Source organism: Lepisosteus oculatus, chromosome 1 (genome assembly GCF_040954835.1).
Source record: "Lepisosteus oculatus isolate fLepOcu1 chromosome 1, fLepOcu1.hap2, whole genome shotgun sequence".
Taxonomy (NCBI): Eukaryota; Metazoa; Chordata; class Actinopteri; order Semionotiformes; family Lepisosteidae; genus Lepisosteus; species Lepisosteus oculatus.
The window spans coordinates 29,261,995-29,275,367 of NC_090696.1; the positions used below are offsets into that span (position 1 = coordinate 29,261,995).

At 41.8% G+C, this 13,373-nt stretch overlaps 1 protein-coding gene across 1 annotated transcript; it reads right to left on the bottom strand.

Annotated features, from left to right (window-relative positions):
• Positions 1 to 238: 238 nt before the first annotated feature.
• foxi2 (forkhead box I2) lies at positions 239 to 4,728 on the bottom strand. The gene is made up of 2 exons (XM_006629515.3): positions 4,069 to 4,728; positions 239 to 2,034 (listed from the first exon to the last, which is right to left on the bottom strand). Exons 1-2 carry the CDS (start codon positions 4,658 to 4,660, stop codon positions 1,484 to 1,486), a joined length of 1,143 nt encoding a protein of 380 aa, XP_006629578.1. The 5' UTR covers positions 4,661 to 4,728; the 3' UTR covers positions 239 to 1,483.
• Positions 4,729 to 13,373: the final 8,645 nt, after the last annotated feature.

The following is a 13,373-nucleotide window of genomic DNA, read 5'->3' on the forward strand; positions in this document are numbered from 1 at the left end:
TTCTCTCTTTTATACTACATGTTGTCATTTTATGTAATGCTTCTCATGTCTTCACTTGACTGGCATTGTTCTCAATACCGGTTAGAGTGCCTGTTGCGTGAAATTATAGCGATCGTGCTTGTTATCTCTTCTTTTCTCCGTTATGTTATCCAGAGCCCACTGAAATGAACAGCACAGCCGTAAGAATCCCCTATTGTCTCTGTAAGGTTGTTCACTGTAAATTATTTTTAATTAAAAAAATACAACATGCACAGACATCCTTTGACTTGGCTTTTCTCATTCTGTTTACTAACCTCTTCAATTAGTCTGAGCAACCATAGATGACATTTATTTGGCTGAGACAATAAAAGATTTTATAATGAAGAGGTTTCAAGCAAACAGGCGTGCGCCGCTAGTTCAGGCTTCCTAAAGCTGTCAAGACGTCACCGCCGGTAAATCTCCGCCAGTTCTGGCGCCAGATCTGATCAGCAGCTCGGCTTTCACACTGCAACGCGTTGGGTCTAGTTCAGCAACACTTCTCGGATACACTTTGTCACACAATTTGAGATGCTTGGCTACACAATTGAAAAAACAGTGCAATCGAGTTTCACGCTCTGTTCTTCCTTTATTACTACATCTTTAGATACGGAACTTTTTAAAACCATTTTGCCTATAAAACTACTTAGGAAAACCTTACATTTGTACACCGCTATACATTTTATATAAATAATACAAATTTAGAAGCATAATTTACAAAAATAAAAAATACAAAATATATATTTATATTTACACGAGTATCAAACTAGAAACAGGTGTAAAACGTGATATAAAACCCGTTTGCTGTACTACAAATACTTTAAAAAATACGTTGCAGGAAGACGGTGACGGGCTACTGTGTGTTTTGCTTTGGCAGACTGGAATTCTAGACTTGTCCACAGAAGTCAGAATTTAAAAGACAAGGCTTGAAAGGCACATCTTCCCCAGAACAGCCGTCCTATCCGGGTCCCGCTAAGGGCACAGATCCCTCGGCCGACTGGAACACCGAAGTCCACCAAGCAGGCAGGACAGTTCACGTCTATGTGCATCAAGGTTTAATATTCCTTTACAATGTAAGGGCACGGACGCTACAAGTGCACCGTTTCCGACTGTTTTGCCTTGGTTCATCCATGTTGTAGGTCACAACACGACGGCTGAAGTAAAGGAGGTGCGGGGAAGTGGGGGAGGTGTGTGTGTGTGTGGGGGGGATCGCTGCTTCACGGAATCGCGTCGAGTTCCTTGGAAGAGCTAACGCAAAAGAGCGGTTTTGGTGCACAGTTAGTACAGTCACGGTTCCACTCGTGCATGTTCTCTTTAAAGAAGGTAAAAGGGCGCTTAGGTCTCGCCTGTCAGTGCCTGATGATAGAGGAACCCGAACTCAGTCCCCGGCCCTGGTCCACTAGCGAACATCCCTGTCCAGGGGAGAACAACATTTTTGTAAGACACTCCACTCCGGCTTCAGCTGCCCTTACACCTCAGTGCCCTCCCTGGGGTATATGAGACTGTTCACGCTGAAACTGTTGTAGAAGTGGCCATTGAACTGGTTGCCCTGGCCGCTGCTGAATGAGTTGTAGTAGACGCTGCGGCCAAGCTGCAGGCTGTCTGTCAGCTCAGCGCTGCCGCTTTCCTGCTGGGAGTTGGCAGGGTACGGACTCAGAGCCGAGATGTTCCTGGCGGACAACTCGTTCACCAGTCCAAGGGACCCCTGCCTGTTCACAGAGCCGGAGCCGAGGCCCGTCATGCTACTGAAGAAGCTGTTGAAGCAGGGGGCAGAGGGCAGGCCGGGAGGAGAGGAGCTCTTGTGATCCTCTGTGGCGGTGTCTAGCTCCGGGGAGGAAGGCTCCAGGAGCGTCGGGCTGTCGGCTGGCTTGACGGTTGGGTTCGATCGGCTCTCGTCAGGTTTGGCGTTAGCAGGAGCCCCACTACTCGAGTCCGACCTGCGCTTCCTCTTCCTGCGGAAGTTCCCGTTATCAAACATCTTTTCACAGTTGGGATCCAAGGTCCAGTAGTTACCCTTTCCTGTAAAGACACAGAAACATCGTAATTCGACGTTTACATTTACATCTACAGTATACCAATTTCCATACGCAATTTCATTGTAATACACTGCTAAGCTCCATCTGACAGTTCGTAACAACTCACTTTCTAAATGGGCACATTAAAATAACACTAAGATATACACTAGTTACATAAACATCACATTCCAAAATGCACAGTTTTCCAAACCAAGGTACTGTAACATAAAAGAGTAACCATTTAAATCCAAACAATTATCATCCCAGATGTTAAACCACCAAAAACATTCAGATTTAAACTAGAGAATAATTGCCCCATTTTCGCCTCTTCAGAAAATCTCACAAAAGTATGTATTAAGTAAATGTTTAGTCAAGGGAGTGACAATGTGGAAGCCTTAATGACAAAATCTCCAGCGCTAAATAAAAAGTGCTGCTTCAGCACGGGTGGAGTGATTTAGTTCCGACGCTCAAAGAAGTTCGGCAACAACGGCAATTACGTTTTAAGTTTTAGATACGCACTATTAGATATGTTATCAATTAATCTACAAAATAGATTGTTACTGAAATCACAAAAACTCCCAAAATAAGACCCCTTCTGATTGTGCGGTGTGGTGTAAGACTGTCAAAGAAGCCCACATCAGAAGTCTGACATCAGGAAGAATTTGATCGCGAAACGCGATTTGAAATGACAAAACCTGTAAATACTATATAGAGTGCGCGTGATTAGGCCCGAGCTGCTCCTGATCGGGCCAGGAACAGAACTGAACGCAGAATGGGTCTCTTGATGAATTTCTCTCCATGAGTTTTCCAGAGCCCGCAGTGCTTAGGCTATTTATTACACCTCTTGAAGGTCGGTGCTCTGACCCCTCGCGCTTTTCATTCTCACGCGTCAAGTGCGCAAACGGGGCGAGGAATCCAACTGTCTAAGACAGCAGTTTCTATCTCACCGCCGCTTCCCCGCCTGCTCGCAGAAAACTGGTTTTCTTCGTTTCTGTGCAGGTCTGAAGTCACCGTTTGTCTTTTAGAAGGCTGATCAAAGGGTTGGGTTAGCACTTCAGTGAAGCTGTGTTTGGCTTTGGTTTAAGATATTGTAAAGAAGTAAAGGAAAGCAGTACTCTTTTTAGTTGAACAAAATCAGCTCGTCGTCCTTGGACAAGCCAGTCCAAGCATTTTAAAGACAATGAAGTGAAGTAAAGTGAATGGAGCTTTCTCAGCTGATATGGCGTGTGAATAATATTGAGCCACGCGAGGTGAATTGACATAGTATTTGTAAGAAACATACTAGGGATGCAATACGTAAGTATTGGGATCAATACCATTTATTCGGTTGTTAGTTTTGTCTCACTCTGTGTATTTTAATGGTGATTACGTGTGTATTAATATTTAGAAGAATAATACATAAGTGGAGCCTGTAGTTGAGGTACCTTCGCATCTTTATATACTGCATATCTCTTCTTTATTTAAACACGTCGACGTTTTCTTGTTATGCTTAACACCTGATGTTTACAAAAAGTGTTGCTAATATTGTTTAATGTTGTACATAGTTTTATTTCTAGAAAGGAAGTTTAAGACCTATTATGTAAAGTACACGGCATGTTTATTTGTATTGTATCAGATTGGGTTTTCTGGTTTGAATCTGTAGTCCTGAATATTCCACGGCGTGTCTTATGCGTTTATCAGTTGCGGCTTGTGGCTGTACAAAAATGTTTTTTTGCCCTGATAAAATTAATTGTGATTAGTTGATATCGCTGGTTAATAAACGTTATGCATCATGTAGCTGTCTATTGAAGGCCACTGTAAGGCGTGAGATTCTGTCTGAGATGACTCTTTTTTCACCTGTTGGATTGATATTTAATGTTAGGCTATGTATGTTTGAAAAAAGGTGTGAACTGAAGATTGTTGACTCTGACTGACAATAATATGGGCCTATAATAATATGATATACATAACATGGACATATAATAATATGACACGACTGACAATAATATGGGCCATTCTCAGAACCGAACGTGTGTAAGTGGACCGGACTTTGACCCACCTGGATCGTCCTCGTCGCGGGGGACCTTCTTGAAGCAGTCGTTCAGCGAGAGGTTGTGGCGGATGGAGTTCTGCCAGCCCGCTTTACTCTTCTTGTAGAAGGGGAAGTTGTCCGCCACGTACTGGTAGATCTGGCTAAGAGTCAACTTCTTCTCCGGAGCGTTCTGTATGGCCATCGCGATCAGGGCCGAGTAGGAGTAAGGGGGTCTCACCAGCTTCAGCAGCTCCTCCTGGCTGGCTATGGACAGCCAACCCAGATCGGCTCCCCCGAATCCCGACGAGTTCGGCAGGAACTGTCGCTGGGAGCCGTACGAAGGCGGCATGAAGGAAGCTGAGTTGTTCCCATGGAGGTATGAAGTGGACGAGTTCACCCCAGGCCCGTTGAGCCAGAGGTAGGGGTTGGAAGACGGCGCGTAGTCCCCCAGTCCGTAGCCACCGGGTCTCTGCGTGCTGTGCAAGCTCTGCTGGTGGTACATGCTGAAATTGTCGCAGTACACAGCCATTTCAGGGGCTTCCTGGGTGCTCTTGAGGTGAGGATTGTGCGGGCTTGGTGCTGGTGAACTGTGGTGGGCTTGCGAGTCAATGGAGTTCATAATCCCCACAGGCAGCCCTGCTATGGCACAAAATGAACGTTTCCTCTCGGGCTGTGTTTACTCTTCAAGTTAGCAACAGCAGCAATAAATTCCAAGCGGACCGCGCAGGAATCCGGTTTTTATATCCCCTGCGAGCGCAGGAGGCTGACGGCCGGGTGCAAATAGTACGAAGCTGAGAGTCAACCAATCCGAAATTCGCATCCCCAGGACTGGGCGTGCTCAAAGATGCCTCACCACCAATGACAGACAAGGCAGGGGCGCTTCGTTTCATTCATGATTCGGCACAGGGAGAGCGCAGGGGAGACTGAGGGCGGGACGCAGTAACAGAGAAGTCGCCAGGCACAGAGCAACACCTTGCGCGGTCTCACTCAGGGATCCTTCTGATGAGTAACTTTAGCCGCACAGCTTTAGCTTTTCTGTCAGTGTGTCGAGTCGAGCGTATCAAGCGCTCCACAGGTATCCTCTTTCTATTTTTAAAGACATATTTTCGAAAAGGTGAATTGAAACGAGAATAACAACGAGATCACCCTGAGATTAATATTCAAATGGTCATTTTTTTTCAAATATTCGGTTCTAAAATCCCCAAGGTTGACATTAGATATAATGTTACAATATCAAACGCAACGAACACACATTTAAAGTATAATGGGAACTTTTTATTCATCAGAGTTTTCCTCAGAGTTTCCATCAGATCCATAATTGTGAGCGTATGAATTTAAATACGCTCAGGTATTTTTCAATTCGAAAAATTTGAAAATTTGTCATTTGAAGTTAGAGACTTCGACGGCGATGATGATGATGATGATGATTATTGCTGGAGGTTTTGTTCGGAGTAAGCAGCGCCTACTTGTATTTTGAGAGGAAATGTCGTCTCAGGTTGTCCCAGTTGTGCCGAACCTTCATGCTCACAAATTCAGATTCAAAGAGTTTTAATACTACGACCGACAAATTATAGTAAAAACATAGTGGACACCCGGCGTCTCGCGCCTGTTGCTTGCCGGGATAGGCCCCGGCTCCCTGTGACCCCGAATTGGACGATGAATGGACATACTGGAAATTTACAGTACGGACATCGCATACAACATTGGCTATAACGAACTTCAGGTTGTCGGCGCTGTGGGCTCCCGCATCTGCCCCCGAACGAGTGAAGGAGATCGCACTGAGCAGTTTTTCTTTTCCATCACAATCCCAAAAAATCTAAAAATACAAAACTATTACTTCGTTAACCACAATTATCCTGTGCGCAGTTAAAAAGCGCAGCTAAAACAAAAATATTATAGAGAAAAATGATCTGCAAACCCTTGCCAAGAGCAATAATAAAATATTAATGTTTTTATTAGTGAATAGTTAATAGTTAAATGTATATGCTGCTTTTTAGACACACCTGTTACACATAATGAAAAAAAAACGTTAACATTTAAACGCGAGTGTAAATTGCTACACAAAATTTTATATTGAACTTCATTCTGCAATTTCATTTTTAAAATACATTGTAAGACGGTTTTAAAAGTAATGTTTAACACGAAAATGAAATAGTTTATTTTAATTAAGGTGTATAAGTTTGATTGTGCTTAAGGTCGCTATTTTGCTGTCATTATTTTCATTATTAATAGTGATAGATTTGTCTAAACAGCGAAAGGGAGTAACTATAAAGGTTGTCTGAAAGAGCATTTTAAAAAAGATTTTAGATTAAAGATTTAAAGATTAAAGATTTTAAAACCGATTAAATGTATCGATTTCTTGTGTGATTTTATTAAATGTACATTATTCAGATAATTTTAAACTATCAAAACGAATCTTCATTAATCTCAGCAACAATTCTTTCACATTGAGAAATATCCAAAATGAGTGGTTTCTTGTTAATTTGTGTTCTTTTCCTTCTTGTCCTGTGATTAATTAAATGTATGTAACGTTAGAAAATAATGAAGCAAAGAATGTTTTCTTTAATAACTAACACTAAACCACCAAGCGATTTTTGTCACACAGTCTTAAAAACATTTATTATTGTTTTTCAGCTAGCTGCGTCCCTGTACACCAGTCATGTGTGGCTTTTTTAAAGATAAAAATATTATTTACGGAAAACCTTTACTCTTCTAATTCTGCACCACCCTTGGTTTAATTCGCAACAGGAAATGAATTTTCTTTCGCTTAGCAAAGAGCGGGCAAAAGTCTGCACCTTAAATTACTTGATGGATAGATTTATATGAAAAATAATGTTTATTAAAAAGTTTAACCACTCTGAAAAAAAACAGTAATGAAGAAAATACATTACATGTAACAATACTTCAAAAATCAAGATAAAAATATCAGAAATTAATTTCAATTCTACCAGCAAGAAATACATTATTTTAAATAAAAATAAACTCAGTTAAAGATTAACACCAGCTGCATCAGCTGCACAGAGAACATTTAAAAATAAATATCACATTGATAAACGTAATTTTCTAAAAATTAAAATCCACTTTATATATACAGCACAGTATATAAAGCATTTTAAGAATAGGAAATACACATTTAGAATCAGCATAGTGATAGACTAGTCATTAATCATTTTAACACTTTAACATAATTTAAACATTTTTACAAATTAGTCTTGGTCATTAGGTTGTAGATGTCAAAGTATGAATTATAATTGTAAATAAAACATGATTAATGCCACGCAATGTCAGGTGTGATGAGTTATTATAATGTTAACCTTGATAAGAAATATTTACTTCTTTTCATACAGAAACAACAAAAGAATTTCATTTCAGTACCACCTCCCCAGTAAGGACATCAAGCTGAGTGTGTGTCTGAGCAGGTATGATGAAGATATTTTGTCTTTAGATCGGCATATGTTTGTTTGGGAGAAAGGACTGGTCTCTGTTGGAGAAGAGAGATGAGGCTGGTGTCCTGGAAGGGCTCTGCGGGGGGACAATTTTACCCTCTTACCCCGGGGAAGGAACAGTGTCCTTAAAGGGTACTTCTGGGGCACTTTTACACTCTTACCCCAGGAGGACTGTTGTCCCAGGACCAGAGCAGCAGTGTGTTCACAGAAATCTTGTCCATTCAGGAATTCTTGTCCTTGTCTTTTTCTTACTGCCCACTGTATCATTTGTTTTAGAATGTTTTCATTCAGTTTCACCATGTTTTCTAAACGTAAAGAAAAAAAAAACTCAGAGCGAGCGACTTACTTCTGCACACTGCTGTGAGATCCACAGTGGTAAACTGTGCAGCACTGGGTTCTGTCCCTACTTGTGTCGAGCCTCTGTCTTTCAGAAACACGTCTGGCTTGACAGGTTTCCTGTGAATCTGTACGATAAACCTGAAATTAACGCCTTTCTGTGAACTGTAAAAACTTAAGAGTTTCACTAAAATGCAAGCCAGCGGACACAAGGGTGAAACATCCAGAGTATATGGACTGGCTGGGGTGGCTACAGTGTCCAGCTCAGAGGAGGAGTGCACTGTGAGCTGCAGAGATAGAGGAATAGAGAGATGGAGAGATAGATGGCCTGGTGCTGGAGTGAGGAAGTGCACTGAGAGCTGGAGAGCTGGAGGGATGGAGAGATAGAGAGATGGCCTGGTGCTGGAGTGAGGCAGTGCACTGTGAGATGGAGAGATGAGAGATAGAGAGATGGCCTGGTGCTGGAAAGAGGGTGTGCTAGTGTTTCTGCAGAGTGAGTGACAAGCCTTTGATGTGAAGCTCTCATCTCCCAGGCAGATCCAGCAGGTGCACTCACCCAGACATCCAGACACCCAGCCTCAGCCGCCACCCACCCCTGTCTCGGACTCGTCTCAGACCCCCCTCCTCTGCCTGCTCCCTCCCAGGACCCAGGTCCTCTGAAACCTCAGAACGTCAATACCTGGCCATGTACAGATGTGAAACAGATGTATATTTTAATTGAAAATGAAATACAAATACAAATTCTCATTTTAATTAAACATTGAAAGAGGTAGAGGAATCTGAAGTGGAGCTCCATGGTCTGTAACAGCCAATCTGGTGGGTTCAGTGCTATTCCTGGACCTCTGCAAGGACATCTGAGCCCAGACAAACAAACTGGGCAGCCTTGGTGTTTTAAATCACTGCAGATCTAAAGAGCTTCTTGGAGTGTCCAGAGTATCAATTTCGTCTGTGGGGATGGAGAGGGTCTTTCAGACACCCACAAGCCATTGTATGAAGAAGTCCTTCCTATTGTCAGTTTGAAATGTGCATCCCTGTAGTGTCCACTTGTGTTTTCTGGCTCTTATTTCACTGATGATCCTTATCTGATCCTTATCCACAGAATGTAGAGAAGCAGACAGGATATGAGTATATACACTTAAAGGAGAAGCATGCATATCATGAGATATGTTAAAAGTTAAATGTTAAAACGATATTAAGAATATAGTGCTGAGAATTTCAGTCACCATGTTACAAAAAAAGGCACTGCTGTTCTGGAATCAGTCCAGAGAAGAGAGAGGGACTGGAGGAAATTACATTGTTCAGTCTTGAACAGAGAAGACTACGAGGGACCTGATACAAGAATTTACAATCCTCAAAGGCACCGACAAAGTAAGCCCAGCAGTCTTCAGAAGGAAAAGTGTTTCATGAACTAAAGGACACATGTGGGGATGATGGATGATGGAAAGTGGATTCAGTGCTGAGTACGGGAGGCACTTCTTTACACAAAGATTTGTAGGGGTATATAACAACTTGACCAGCCATTTAGTTGAATGTTGTTGATGTTCTTTTTCAAAACACAGCAGGTGAGATCCTGAGATCAACTAGCTACTAAGAACCAAAGGAGCTACTGTAAATGTGCCAAATTACCTTCTTTTGTTTATAATCTGATTTATTTTGTGAAGAATACCTCCGGATGATTTTGTAGCAGATTTTTAAAATCAATTTATGCCTGTTTTATATCCACACAATTTCCTGTTTTCAGCGGGAAATTGTGTGGATATAAATGACTGCAATCTAAATTGATCTGGGTGCACTGTAATTACAGTTAGTGATATGGTTAGTATGTGGGGTGTTAATGTATTCAGAAGAGTGTTACAAGGGATTCATCAATTTTCTTCTTATATATTTTCTTATTCTGTGCATGTGAACAGATTTACTAGAAACGTCTAGGATTGTAGAAGAACTTCTTTACTGGGTACTGATGTGACTGTCTCCTTGTGCTTGGCCTTCTCACAAAGTGCTGGTGCTCTGGTTTCCTCCCCCAGTCCAGAGAGTGGGTTTGTGTCTGTGTGTGCCCTGCCATAGACTGGCATCATGGGTGCATCCTGCCTTGCCAGCTCCCTCATGAACCTCAAATGGACAAAGTGGTAAACAATGGCTAAGAAGGAAAGGAAAAACGAGCATCATCATCTTCCAATTAGAGTTTATGAAAAGTACTTGTCTAGAAGAGGGGGCCCTCTTCATTCTACAGTCAGGTGTAGTCCTCATCGGGGAAATACACAGTGGCCACTCTGCAGCAGCAATCCCCTGCACACAGATCTGGGGGAGGAGAGGGAAACTGCTTCCCCTACTGAGTTCAGGGGGACTTTTTTGGGGGGTCCAGCCAGGACGAGGATCATGCCAGTGCCTTTTACAAACCATGTCAGGGGGTTTTTACTTACCAGGCAGACAGCATCTGGGTTTTACAGCTCAACTGACTGATTAAAAAAAAAAACAACTGAAAATGAAATTTGATGCTATGTTTACCCCTTGAAAATTTGCATTATAAAGCAGTTAGAAAATTCATGCTGGCCTGTGAAGTGTACTAGCAACCCAGAAGAGTCTCTGCGTGAGTCCCTGACTCTTGCCTAGGTTGCAGATGACCTCCTGATGTCCGTCAACCGTAAGTTCCACCAACAAAACGAGACATTAAGTTTTCGTCTGAGCAATACATTTGAAATAATATGCTTTAAAGAGAATAAATGTAAGTCAGTTAGTTTCCTGAATTATGTTGGGGGACTGGAGGCTTCTGACAAAGAGAGGTATTCAGGTGTTAAAAGGCTGATGATCTCAGGGTGGTTGTGAAACAGCTCTTCACTGACCTCAGCTCCAACCGTCTCTCAAGTTACTGTTGCAGCACTGCTGCCACCCTGTGGTTATGCTTTAGAGTTCCATGCAAGCCTTAAAGGAAGATGTGCTATACACTAGTTTCCTATTTCCTTTTTTAGTCTTTATTGACCAGGAAAGAAGGCAGCATAGTGGTGCAATGGCTAGCCTTGCTACCTTGCAGAGCTGGGGTCCTGGGTTCAATTCTGGACCTTGCACCCGTTGCTTGCTGGGATAGACGTCTGCTGCCTTGTGACCCCTTGAATTGGATAAAGTGGTAAGAAAATGAATATATGACTAGAAAAGTAAACGTCCATTACCATTGCTACGGCTTCATATTAGGTGTTGTGCAAAAAGAGCTAACATATTAATATAATGGCTGATCTCAAAAACTGTCATAATCCTTAATTGAACCAGAAGAATGACTTAATGACGAGCTGGTTAAGATCAGTCCTGCAATGGACAGGCGTCCCATCCAGCATGCACCCTGCCTCTGGCTCCCTGACACCCAGAACTGGAAGAAGGTTTTTAGATTTAAGGTTAGAAGATGGATGGATGGACCTGGCCAAGAGGCTTCGTACCGCAGTAGCGCAGTGAGACGAGCAGTGAGATAAAGAAAAGATCAATCAATACAAGGTTAATAACAGACAAGGACAAAATACAGCAGGACGGGGCTGGGTTAACAAGCGCAGGGGTCAGGTGGAAAATATTTAACCACACAACTGAAACTCCCTCAGATACACAAGTGGTACCGGCTTGTTCTCAAGGTTGCTCTAGTCATACGTGGACGGAAATTACTTGCACCCAGAGTTTGTGGTCACACGTAGAACTGGGAATTATTCTTAATTATTATAATCAACACCTCTGCTATTCTATCCTGGTCTTTGTCAATTCTTGTTCAAAGGATGGTATCTTTTTTTACGACATAGTGTCCCCATCACTATACTGGGGCATTAGGACCCACACAGATCACAGGGGTGAGCACCCCCTGGTGGTCCCACCTACTAACACCAACCTTAGCTTTCCCTGGAGGTCTCGCATTCCAATACTGCCCAGCCTCACACCTCCTTAGTTTCAGGGTGTTGCCAGTTGTCAGTTGCAAGTTGCAGGATGATATAGCTGTTGGCACCATGTACTACGTGGACATTGTCACATTGGCTGGAATAGAACCCTAATGCATGGCAGGTGAGAATTATGTGTGGTGACCTTTCTGGTGCATTATGCCTGCCATCGCATCATCCAGGTGGATGCTGCACATTGGTGGTGGTGGAGGGGAGTCCCCATTACCTGTAAAGCACTTTGAGTGGAGAGTCCAGAAAAGCGCTAAATAAGTGTAAACAATTATTATCATTATTATTATTATTCTACCACTGAACCACTAATACTTATAATTCTTAATATTACCAAGGCATTTTTGCAGTTAAAGATGCACATAAAACCAGTTTTTAGTCTTTAGAGAGGATCATATCAGTGATCAGTAACAGCCTTGTGCCGGTTGCTTACCTAGATAACCTCTGGCTTTCCACTGATGGGTGGATCAGTGATGTGGAGGGTGGCTGTGCTCCATCTCGCAGCAGAGCTATTTTATACATTATGTTTTTTGTAAACATCACTACACTCCAAGATGGGGAATACAGACATTTGAAATGACATGACCTAAAGGAACAGGTAAATCACAATTTGGGTTGATAAAGGACACTCAGACATGACTTTAGCTTTAGCTTTCCTCCTAGGAATTGCAAATATTAAAACACTGTTCAAGCAGATCCTTAGATATTTCTAAAGCATTTCTTGTTCCAAGTTTAGCTTAAAGTAAAAAAAAAAAACAGTGATAGTTACTAAATGAGCTCAATTTAGTTTTCATTGAAAAGCAAACATTTAGTTTTATAAGTGTTTAGTAGAAAACAGTTCACAAGCCAGCAGAATGGTATTGGAACTGAAGGTACCGATGATATAGTCAGTGCAGTGGAGTATAAAATGTTATTGGAGTTGTTGGAGTGGAGGTGGATGTGCGAGTTGCCTGTAGTTGGAACAGTGGAGAAAAAGGAGGATTTGGTTTTGCTGCTAATTTTTGGAATCATGCTAGCTTTAATTCAGAGTTAACATCTTAAATTACATTTAAATAATCAATCTTCGTGAACTGCTTAGGGTCCCTAGGGAAGGAATAAAAACATCTGAACCTCACGATGTGTGTACTCTTGAAGGAAATATCATTAAGCAATCTTTAAAACGGGTATTCGAGAGGTTACAAATATTTTGCAGCACTTCATTAGGTTATTTTGACAAAAAAACATAAACTTTAAAAACATTTATAATAAGATAATTTAAGGAAGATTAAAGCAGCTTCTAATATATGCTATGAAATAGTGATCGCTATGATCCTTTCTGAATACAGCTGGATAATATGGTTGATATTTTTTGGAGTGCTGTAACTATACTGTCAAGAGAGGCTGAGTTAAAATATTTTATGACTTTGGGTTAATAATAATTGGGTTGATTATAATCTCAAAAGTTCTGCTTAGTAGGAGATTGCACATCCTTTTGCTTTATTTTAAAATTAATAATTTAACCTCCTTTGATCACCCATGTACTTGCACTCCGAACTCTTCATGTATTATATAGGCCTATTTAGCTCCTCTAATGAGGCAAAGCCGACGTCCATTCCTTGACTGTGACTTTAAGACCAAGAACGGCAGGAAATTAAAA